Source organism: Chaetodon trifascialis, chromosome 20 (assembly GCF_039877785.1).
Source record: "Chaetodon trifascialis isolate fChaTrf1 chromosome 20, fChaTrf1.hap1, whole genome shotgun sequence".
NCBI classification, from domain to species: domain Eukaryota; kingdom Metazoa; phylum Chordata; class Actinopteri; order Chaetodontiformes; family Chaetodontidae; genus Chaetodon; species Chaetodon trifascialis.
Window position 1 is genome coordinate 2,904,404 of NC_092075.1, and position 11,265 is coordinate 2,915,668.

The 11,265-nt window shown below is 43.7% G+C and overlaps 1 protein-coding gene across 2 annotated transcripts in view; it reads left to right on the forward strand.

Moving 5' to 3' along the window:
- LOC139348846 (calcium/calmodulin-dependent protein kinase type II subunit beta) overlaps nt 1-9,043 on the forward strand; it is a 39,850-nt gene extending 30,807 nt beyond the window's left edge. The window contains exons 15-21 of one of the 2 annotated variants that reach the window (XM_070989214.1): nt 400-468; nt 1,985-2,029; nt 2,600-2,648; nt 4,528-4,603; nt 5,277-5,371; nt 5,465-5,701; nt 6,160-9,043. In XM_070989214.1, coding sequence (XP_070845315.1) covers nt 400-468; nt 1,985-2,029; nt 2,600-2,648; nt 4,528-4,603; nt 5,277-5,371; nt 5,465-5,700 — 570 coding nt within the window. In that variant the 3' untranslated portion in view covers nt 5,701; nt 6,160-9,043. The remainder of the gene's footprint in view (nt 1-399; nt 469-1,984; nt 2,030-2,599; nt 2,649-4,527; nt 4,604-5,276; nt 5,372-5,464; nt 5,702-6,159) is intronic. The other variant, XM_070989213.1, reaches the window with a different exon arrangement.
- Nucleotides 9,044-11,265: the final 2,222 nt, after the last annotated feature.

An 11,265-nucleotide genomic window follows, 5' to 3' on the forward strand; every position in this document is an offset into this window, starting at 1 on the left:
GCAGATGTTGCAGAGGTGCACAGCTGTCATTGGTTTAATTTGCCATCTGCCTGATAGCGTCCACAGCCAGTGAGTGAAAATTAAAGAGGCCAGACTGCAAAACCCGAGCTGGCGTTGATTTGGATTGAAACTACCCGACATGATGAACTGTGTAAAACCTTTCTATGTAATTAATGCTGCAGTGGTGAATGTGGGGAAACCTTTCTGCTTCTGTCTGCTTCTTGACTGGCTGCTCTCTGGACGACTGTTCCTTCTACCCACTGTTTCTGTCTGTGGAGCCTCTATTTATACCTGTTTACACTGTTTTTTACACAGTAACCACCCGTTTCACAGCCAGCAGGTGGCGCCGCTCGCCGGCGCTGCTGAGCACTAACATAGCGCTTTGTGTTTCCTGCACAGCCGCAGACAAACAGCACGAGAAACAGCATAGTCACCAGTCCCAAAGGCAACGTCCCCTCTGCTGCACTGGTATACAGCTCTGTGTCCGTCCGTCCGTCCGTCTGTCCGTTACACTTTAAAATGCAGAGTGTGTGTGTGTGTGTGTGTGTGTGTGTGGCTCTGGCCGGTGGGTCTCAGTGATTTGTTGCTCTGACTTTGTCAAGAAATTCAAGGAAGACTTTGATAATTTGGGGAAATGCACTTGTTCCCATTCTTGCCAAGAATAAAATTGATTAAGTGAAAAGGTCGATAACAGTCTCATGTCCGTACGTTAAGTTTGGAGGCAGAGCCAGGAGGCTATTTGATTAGCTTAGCATAAAGACTGGGAGCAGCTAGCCTGGCTCTGTCCAAGCTTCTGAGCATCTGTGATGAATATGATGTTTTTACGCTTTAAAGTCGCTTTAGAGGCGTTACATGTGGACACAGCTGGGCTAACTGTTTCCTCATGCTCTTACTCTTTATGCTAAGATAAGATAAGATAAGATAAGATAAGATAAGATTAATTGATCCCACAGCGGGGAAATTAAGTAAGCTAATCATCTCCTGGCTCTAGCTTCATACTTAACAGTTAAACATGCAACACTTGCAAGACAGCAAGTAAGATTTTTTCCCCAAATTTCAAACTTTTCCTTTAAGAGTTAAAATAAACAGCGAAAGCACAGAAAAGAAAATCATTAGAAAACACATAAATGTTGCACACGGTGCAGTTCGTAGGCTTTCTGTGCTGTGTGAACTCACAAGTTTCACATTAACATAATAAGAAGATATTCTTTCACACGTAACAGTGAAACGATATGATTCCTTTATTGTATTTAAATGATAAACCTTGTTTGTTTCCTCTGTATTTTTCTTATTGTCAGCAAATCATCTAAAAAGACCAAAACCAACAACATGTCTCTCAAAACTCTCTGACTTCACGTCTGTGGCGCTCAGCTTCGAGCCCACAGGCTCCTGCTGAAGACCTAAATCTTTAAAAGCAGCTCACAGATTCGTGCTTTGATGCTAAAAAGGTTCAGTGATCCCCTAAAAACAAACAGGAGGACGCAGAGCATGTGGGACTGTTTTCAGCGGGGGGTGCGTAGAGCGACGTAGCTTGAAGCCGCCGTATTTGACGGGTTGGCAGTGAGAACGTATTGGTTAATCAGACTTTGATACACGAACAGAACATGTGTTCGCAGACAGTCGGTGTTGGTTTTGGTTTTTTCGTGCCGTTTGTTAATAAGAGAAATATAGAAAATCACCACACTTATCCTCTAAAGCATAAAGTACTTTTCATATACATGTAGTAAACTGCCGTGTCGTGAAAATGCACAGTTTTATATCTGTATGATCGACTTTTATGAACTGGCTCAGATCAATCATTAGTATTGATGGTCTCATTTGGGAACATCCTCCATCAGAGCGTTGTCTCTCCTCGAAATGACGATGTCTCACTCATGTCCCTTCCTCTCTCGGAGTCTCGTCGTCCTCTCTGCTGACCTCAGGCTCTCACTTTGCCATCGTTTCCCTCCTTGTCTTTCATCCTTTCTCTCCATTCTTTCTCCAGGAGCCTCAGACTACTGTCATCCATAATCCAGTAGATGGGACCAAGGTACATCCTCCTCCCCTCCCTCCATCTCTTTATCCCTTCATCTCTCATCCTTGTCCTCACTCTGTCTCTCCACCCGCGTGAGTCTTTGGTAAAACCCTGTTTTTTGCAGGATTTGTGTATTTCGTCGAAAACCTCCGCGTATCTCCGTTGTGTGTTTCTGCATGAGGCCGAGTGAGAAGCTGTGAGGTGATTGGTTGTCTTACTCTGCCCCTCTGTGTTCAGACGAATGAGCTTAGTGGTTCTGAGATTAACCCTCACCCCGCCGTGTGGCTGGATGTCATGTGATCATGTGCCGCCGCCTGTGTCCGTCAGCGCACAGGCAGCTCAGGCCGCGGATGAGCCGCTGAGTCAGCCATCTTTGTTCTGTATTTCTGCCTAAAACGTGTTCAGATAGCGTCGTGTTGTAGCGTCCGTGGCAGAAACTTCAGTGTCTCGTGTGTGTGTGTGTGTGTGTGTGTGTGTGTGTGTGTGTGTGTGTGTGTGTGTGTGTGTGTCAGCGCTTGTGGGTGTACACACTTAATTTTATTTCAGTGATAATGATAATTAATATTTGTGTCTGTGCCTTTGCAGGAGTCATCAGACAGCAGCAACACCACTATTGAGGATGAAGATGTGAAAGGTGAGTCTCACACACACACATGCACGCACACACACACACACACACACACACACACACACACACACACACACATGTTTTTATCCGACTTCCTGTTCGGTGTTTTGGTTTTGAAGTGAATAGATGCCGTTAAGATTCGCGGCAGATTGTATAAACGTGCAGAATTTAGGTTCGTCTGTAAAGAAATGTTAGAAAATGCCTTTAATCAGAGATGTGACGTTGTCAAAGATGAGAGCTCGTTACAGAACAACAAACCATCTGTGAGGTTTCTGGTGACACTGACGGCAACTGAGGTCAAAAATTGATGAACAGCAACAACAAAGGTGAACTCAGAGCAACTTAAAGTCAGATTTTACTCAAACTGATTAAACAAACATGTTGATTGTGGTATTTTTGAATTTTATTACCTTTTGACAGAGCCAGGCTAGCTGTTTCCCCCAGTCTTTATGCTAAGCTAAGCTAACAGCTGCTGGCTGCAGCTTCATGTTTAGCGTACAGACATGAGTGGTGTCAGTCACTCCGTTAATTTTTGAGGTCCTCCTGGACTCTTGAGGGGTCCTGACCCCCAGCTAACAAACATGAGAACACCTGTCATGCTTTAACTTTCTCTGGAGCCACCGTAGCTTCTCCCACACACCTGGAAAGGCAGGAAGAGGCGAGCGGTGTTCAGTTGGTTGTAATCTGCAAACTCACCACTAGATGGCACCAAACCTCACACACTGTTCAGCTGATTCTGTTGCACTGAGGGGGGAGACGGAGGAGAGGGACAGTGGTACGTTTACTCAGTTGAGAACAGTTTTATGTAATTGTACTTTACTTGGGTTCTTCCAGTTTTTGCTGCTTTCTACGTCTACTGCGCTTCATTTCAGAGAGAAATATTGTACTTTTTACTCCACTACATTTAATAACTTTAGTTACTTTACAAATTAATACTTTTACATACAGAACATACATGAAATATGACAGTTATAAATGAAACAAGCCAACAGTCAACACAATACCAGTTGAAACAATTAGCTGATTAGTAAATTGATCACATTTTATTTCTAAATATTGTAATAATCGTTGACTTTTTGCTGTGAAATCTCAGATTCTCAGATGTTTTTCTTTGACATGAAAGCAGGAGTCATGATAATCTAATGAGGTCAGAGAGAAGAGGACAACAGTCCCAGGGGACACTTTACTGCACTGAGTACTTCAAGTACATTTCCTGATTATACTTACATACTTTTGCAGAATAACATTTACTTGTGTCACAGTATTTTTACACTGTGATATTAGTACTTTTACTGAAGTAAAGGATCTGAATACTTCCCCGAGCACTGCAGACAGAGAGAGAGAGAGAGAGAGAGAGAGAGAGAGAGAGAATCAGAGCGAGCTAAGCCTTCCTCTCAGAGTTGGGAGGAAGCGAGGGGAGAAGGACACAGTAAATCTCATCTAAAGGGCTGGGACAAGAATAGCGTGATGAGCCGAAGCAGCCTCGCATGCTAACAAGAGATATGACGATGATGAACAGGGGTAGAGAGCCACACCGCGGCTACATGGGGCAGCAAGGGACATTTTATTTTTGAAAAAACTTCGGATATCTCGTGGAGAGGGGGAGAGAAGGAAGCAACGCAACTTTTTGCATGGGAGTAGTTGTTATGTGTCGGTGGCATGGAGGAGATTTCAGTCACTGATGAAAGAGATATGACTGCTGACACCTACAATGAGTAACAAGCTCTCAGGTGAGTGTGGACCGAGCTGCGGTCGTCCTCGGCGTGTTTGTGAAGGAGTGTTTGGTCGCTGTCAGGAGCTGAGAAGAGCTGAGGCTTCATGTTGAGGCTGAATATGTCACATACAGTCACACTGTCCTCACTCTGCGTTTGTTTCTTCTCTGCAGCTCGCAAACAGGAGATCATAAAGATCACAGAGCAGCTCATTGAAGCTGTCAACAATGGAGACTTTGAGGCCTACGCGTGAGTCCACCTCTCATTGGTTCTTGTTCCATGAAAAGCTCCAAAAAGCCCCATCAGATGCTGGAAAAGTGTGGTTTTACTGTGTAAAATGAGCCCTGAAGCTCTCCAGAGACTCGCAGATGGACATAGAAATGTGTTTTGTCTCTGTATTAAGAGATTAAAGTGTAATTACAGTCATTGTTTTATCCCCTTCACCTCCTCTCTCCTCCCACCCAACAATTAAGAATAAAGCTCAGCAGATTGAGGGAGGGGAGATTAAAGTGCATCCCCTCTGGTGAAGCACATGTTATCATGCATGATAACAATGAAAATCCTCATCATGAGACACTCAGTGCTGGAATAGAAGTACAAATCTGAGGTACTGAAACATCTACAGCAGTAAAATGCAGCAAAGACATGAATCCACAAGCAGCAGATAGAAAAACTCTGACAGGAACGCTTTACTGCAACATGAGTACTTTAAGTCAGTGCATCTGACTGATAATACTCAGGTTTTGAATGCAGGACTTTCACTTTACGTAGTGGAGTATTTTCACAGTACTATTACTTCAGTAAAAGCTTGTCAGGAAAAGGTCAGTTTGCTCTATCAAAAATCAAATTCCTGGTGGAAATGATGCGTTTCAAACGTGATCTTTAAGGCGGTATTCTGACCTCATCTTGCACGTTACTGCAGGAAGATCTGCGACCCCGGTCTGACCTCGTTCGAGCCGGAGGGGCTGGGCAACCTGGTGGAGGGAATGGACTTCCACAGATTTTACTTTGACAATCGTAAGACTGCAATCGAATCTATTCCTGCTGTTTTGATCAGTCGTTGCTAAATTGAAATGCTTGGATCTGAAGTCGGACCCTCTCTCCCATCAGTCCTCTCCAAGAACAGCAAACCCATCCACACCACCATCCTCAACCCGCACGTGCACATGATCGGGGACGACGCCGCCTGCATCGCCTACATCCGCCTGACGCAGTTCGTCGACGGGCAGGGCCGTCCCCGCTCCAGCCAATCAGAAGAGACCAGAGTATGGCACCGCAGGGAAAGCCGGTGGCAAAACGTCCACTTCCACTGCTCAGGAGCTCCCGCTGCCCTGCTGCAGGGATGAGGTACGAAGTGTACGACATAAAAATGAGATTAAAGAAGGAAAAAACTATAAGTTAGCTAAAAAAAACTGAGACGCTGACAGACGTGATTTCACATTTCAACAAGTTCAGTTCAAAGCTGAAGCAGCAGAGGCACACTTTCAACTTATGGACTGCATTTCCCACAATGCAAGTCAGCAGCCCCCCTGGTTTTAACCTCTGTCAGGTCACTGCTTTGGTTGTACGAGCTGCAGCTTTGCTTCAGTCTCACCTTCAGATCCTTTTCAGATGCACGAGGCAGCGACCTCAAAGAAAAACTTTAAGCTGCTAAAGAGCAACATATTTGATTGGTGGAGACCAAAAACAGAGCTGACATCACAGCCAGCCTGCAGCCAATCATGGCCCAGTATGCTGCCCACACCTGTGATGTGGAGGTTTAGATATTGCAGGTGGGTTTCAGCGTTTGCCTCCTCTCTCTCCAGGTAGATGAGCAGCGCAGAGGGAATCGGTGGATGATCGAGGCGGGCGTATGGGCACGGAGAGAGAGGCGCAGGTGGATGGAGGGTGTCGCAACGGAGTCTGAAGAGTCTGGATGATGCTCGTCCTCCTGCGCTCCGCACACCCACCTCGCTCTTCTCTCTCTGCCTCTCCACAAGCTCGACCACAGACAGTCACACCCACGCTCCCATCGCCAAAACCAACGCCGCAGCAGAGGGCGTATCAGCCAAACAGGAAACTCTCGCACCCGCGGCCCGGACGCGGCTGCGGTCCGCGACGGCCCAACGCACCTGGACAACACCTGTCCTGTATTCTGCGCCGCACAGCCTCCGGCGTGGCGTCCTCCTGTCGAAGATTCCTCCTTTTATTCTCCTCAGACCTAAATTCTTGTTCCTTACTTCTAATGTTATCATGGCTGCAGTCTGTCCTTGTGCTCTTTCGACTGTACAGTATATTTCTTAGTCATTTTAAACCTTTCTTTCTGGTATCTTCTTCTTTTTTTATGGCGAGCATGACTCTTACCTGTGTTCTTATTACCAGTGGCTGTTTTTCTGCACGACTAAGGCTGCCTGTGTGAAATGAACAAACGGCTCGTGTCTCACAGAGAGACAGCGGGTCTGTTTAATTAGCCCCTTCGTTTTGTTATTCAGTGGAGCTTTTCCCTCTTCCTCTGGAGTGTATTTGACCCTGAGCCGGACCCCCCCACCCCACCCCGAGCCGCTCTGTGAGACAGTGAAACCATGCAGCATGCTAAGATATTACTGTCGTTCTTAATCCAATCTCTGTGTACTGAACATTGCAAGTTAACTTCTGAAATTATGACAATGGTTGAGATGATAGTATCACGTTTATGTAAATTTCCCGTTTCATCGTGGTGACTTAACTACAACTATGCTGTAGACGGTATTTAATTGCATGATATTCCGAGTTAATAACATTGGTAAATTGGGTGTTATCGTGCATTTTGTTGATTTTTCTCTTTTTGGACTGAACTGTTGCTGAGCTATAATCTATTGCCTCTATTTTCTGGGCTTTGTAAGTGCATAAACTATTTTTGTGTTACTATGATAGTGTAGTATAGGAGGATGCTGGTGAGGATCAGGACTGAACGCGTCTTTTAAAGAAGCTGCTGGATCCGGATCTGTTCTAAAATGGCTCAAAAACTAAGAACATAATTCACGTTTCATTTGTTAAACTGGACCAGACTGAAGATTTTACATCAGAGCCTTAATTGAGATTAATGTCTGCTTTTTGAAATCCAGCTTTTTACTTCACACAAAAAAAATAATTCAGTTAATGGTTCAGTTATATTTCCTGTAAATTTTATGCCTCCGTCCTGTGGAAACCATGTATCTCCAAAGCCTCGTTTTCAGCTTTGTGATAGTACACCAACCTGTCCTGAAGAGGGCGCCAACACGCAGCAGCAGAGAGTTACTGTACATCTGAGTCTGTGACCAGAGTTCAGCTTTGATTTGGTGAGAGTGGAACAAAAAGAGAGAGGCTGTCAGAAGTAACTCACGACTCTGTTAAACGGGATTTTACGATCGCTTCGGCTCAATTCTAACACCAGAGAATTAAGAGTGGCAGCACAAAATGCTTTATCTTTATCACAAAACTCACAAAATTCAAATATTAAGGCTGAAATTCAGCGATCCAGAAAATTAGTCTAAATCATTAAAGTCACTTTTCAAACCAAAGTGTCAAAACTCTCTGTTTCCAGTTTGAAGCGTTTATCTTTTTTCTCTCATTTGAACCTGAAAGTCTTTCTGCTTTTGCCTGCAGGACAAGCAATTACCAACACTATTACTGTTTTCTATGAAGGCAAAACAATCGATCAGTTAATGAAGAAAACAATCTGCAGATTTAAACTTAACCAGGAAAAAAACTTGTTGCATGGATTCAGTGATCTGTACATTTAGTCATTTAACACAACAAAAGAAACAGACAATTAAGAGAGCAAATAAAACTAATACTGTATATTAAGCTTCACATGTTCATCATGAACCATTATCATGCATATTAGGAGCATAATGCCTCTTTTATAGTCGTTATAAAAAACTTATTAAAGCCTTATTCTGGTGGTTAATAAGAGCTTCATTCATGTGCAGCAGCTTCTTTTCTTACTACCAATGAGCAGTAATCAGGAGGTTATTGAGGGAAAAACCCTACTAATTGTACACTATGTCCATGCAGAAAAAGGCATTAATAAATGCTTTATAATGACTAATAAAAAGCCAACATGATGCTAATATTCATGCTAATAAGCAGCTAGTTGATGGTGACTGTGTGATCCTTAACATTGAGCGTCGTTGACCTTTGTAGTAATGTGAGGACACTTCTGATGTGATTCAGTGTTTTTGTGTTTAAAGGTAAGACGTTGAGCTCGTTGGTGAGAACTGAACCGAAGCGATCGTGAAATACTGTGTGTGCGTGTGTGTGTGTGTGTGTGTGTGCGTGTGTGTGTGTGAATCACGCTGACAGACGTTATTATCAGACACACACTCCATTTGTCCCACTGAGACTCTCAGACAGGACATGAGTCGTCCCTCCCGTCCTGTCCAAGCCCTCATCGTGTCAGTGCTCTAATAGGATCACTGCTCACTTACAGTAATTGTCCCCTTTGGCAAACAATCCTTATTCCATCAGCATGCGGCCTCGGTGTGGCGTTCAGGCTCAACAGGAGAGCCTGGCGGTGTTTTCCTCAGCTCACGTGAAGGCGACAGACTAACAGAACGCTGCTTTTTTAAATTTATTATACTGATGATGATGATGATGATGATTCCTCTGGTGTGCATTCCAAGTCTTATCAATATTACAATGTGATCAGATGTAATCAGTGTGTGAACCAATAAAACGACAATGCAGAGAGCACCTCAGTCCTCTCTCTTATGTCCGCTCAGACACACGACGTGACGTGACGTGACGAGTCGAGGCGAGTTGTTGCTGCTGTGATTTCATTGGTTATTTACTGGAATCCAGTCAACCAGAGTGAGACGAAACAGCTCAGAGATCAATAATGATACATCTTATTGATAATGAATCAGACAGCTGACAGATGATTGTAGTGGACTGTTGTGGAGTGGAAGTACAAGTACCTCAAAAATGTGCTTCAGTACAGTACTGCAGAGAAAGTACTTCCAACACTGCATTTCAGAGAGAACTTGTACGTTTTACTCCACATTTATCAGCCAGTTGTTATCACAGGTTACTTAAAAACATATGATAAGCTCAGAAAACACAACAGAAAGATTAAAACCGGCGTGAGCTCCTCCCAAAAGTAACGCTGGTGTCATTTACATGACTGAAAAATGATCAAACATTAGAGAAAAGTCAGAAAAATGAAAACAGTTTGCTGCATCAGAGCTTTGTTTCTTGTTTCTTCTTCTTCATCTGACGGCCCCTCAGATTGACCTGGCGACCCTTTAGAGGGGCCCGACCCCAAGGTTGAACAGTAATGTCACACAGAATCAGAGATCAGTCACAGGAGACACTTTACTGCATGGACAGTACTTTGACTGCTGATACTTTGACTACATGTTGCTTGTGGTAAGCTTTTGAATGCAGGAGTATTCCTGCGTTGTTGTGGATGTGAGTTCCTCCTGCAGCCTGGACAGACTCGACTCAGAGAGGCGTGTCGGGAGGTTCATGAACTCCTTCTCATAATCTGCGTCAGGACAAAGGTCGACATTTATTGCTCAGTTCTACGCCTACACCTGATGGTATAAATGTACCTGCTGTAAAGGTGTGTGAGTCCAGCAGATCAGACAAAACGAACCGTCTGCAGTGCACAGGTTTCCTGACAGGCTTCTGTTTGCACTGTCCTAACACGTTATTCTGCTCTACTGCATCAAATGTGTGTTTCTGAGAGGTGACTGAAGGAAACCCAGCGAGCAGCTATCTGAGGCAGCGATAAGGACTGCAGCCTTATCTGAGGCCACACAATCAGACAAAACAGACAGTTTGTCAGCAGTCTCACATGGCTGAAAAGATGCATACAGGTGGTTCAACAGTGATCAGAGATACATTTGCTGATAATATATATATATAAAAAACAAAATTCATCCATAACAGTGACTGATGACACATGCAACAAATCTCCAGGAGCTTTCAGACACATCTGATGGTCCTCATCTCAGCTTGTGTGCAATAAAGCCATCTATGAATAAATTATGACCATTTATAAACATCATAAACACAATTAAGACACTGATAATACAATAAATAATTAACAAACGCTATTTTTTCCCTTCTTCTTTCCTCCTTTGTTTTGTTCATTTTTTTTTAAGTTCCAGCGATTTTTTATTAATAATAACAATCATCATCATCATCATGCTAATCACATTCATAATCATAATAATATATGCACTGTTGAATGTGTGCCATATTCAGTCTTTGTAGAAAATATCAATACAATGTCAAATAATAATAATAATAATAATAATAATAATAATAATAATAATAATAATAATAATAATGTTTTTGTTTGTTTTTTACTCCAGTCAATCATTCATTTACTGTTTGTACACAAGTTATAGTTGACAAATATTTTAACAAACACGTAAAAAAGCGTTGATTAAATGTTTATGTCGTTTTCAGAAACACTGAATACAGTGAGACTAAAATTAAATCGTAATCTTTGAAAATAAAGTCTTTGAACGCACAGTTTCTGTCCGTTTTTCCGACTTCTCCCGTTTGTGCGCCGACGTCACCGCCGGCGTGACGCGGGTCAGCACCACGGTGATTGGACAGTGCCCGAGCGCGCGGACGACTCGGCTCTCCCGTGCCTCGTCCAGCACGCGCTCAGTTTGCTCCTGGTCCGGCACGCGAGCGGCGGAGCGCAGAGCAGCGCGAGCGCCGACGAGTCAACAGAGCAGGTAAAGAACTGAAAACTTAAAGCGTTAGCGAAAGTTTTAATGTGAGTTTGTGATGCTGCGGGGACATTTATGCGTCCACACCGGCACCGAGGGGACGAAATGTAAGTCTCTTCAACGTGAATTGGACGGTGACCGTTTGGTTTAAGGTAAAGGTAAAGGTACGCTTCAGAGGGGTGGGGTTAGCCTGCACACAGTGAAGGCGAGTCAGTGAGATAA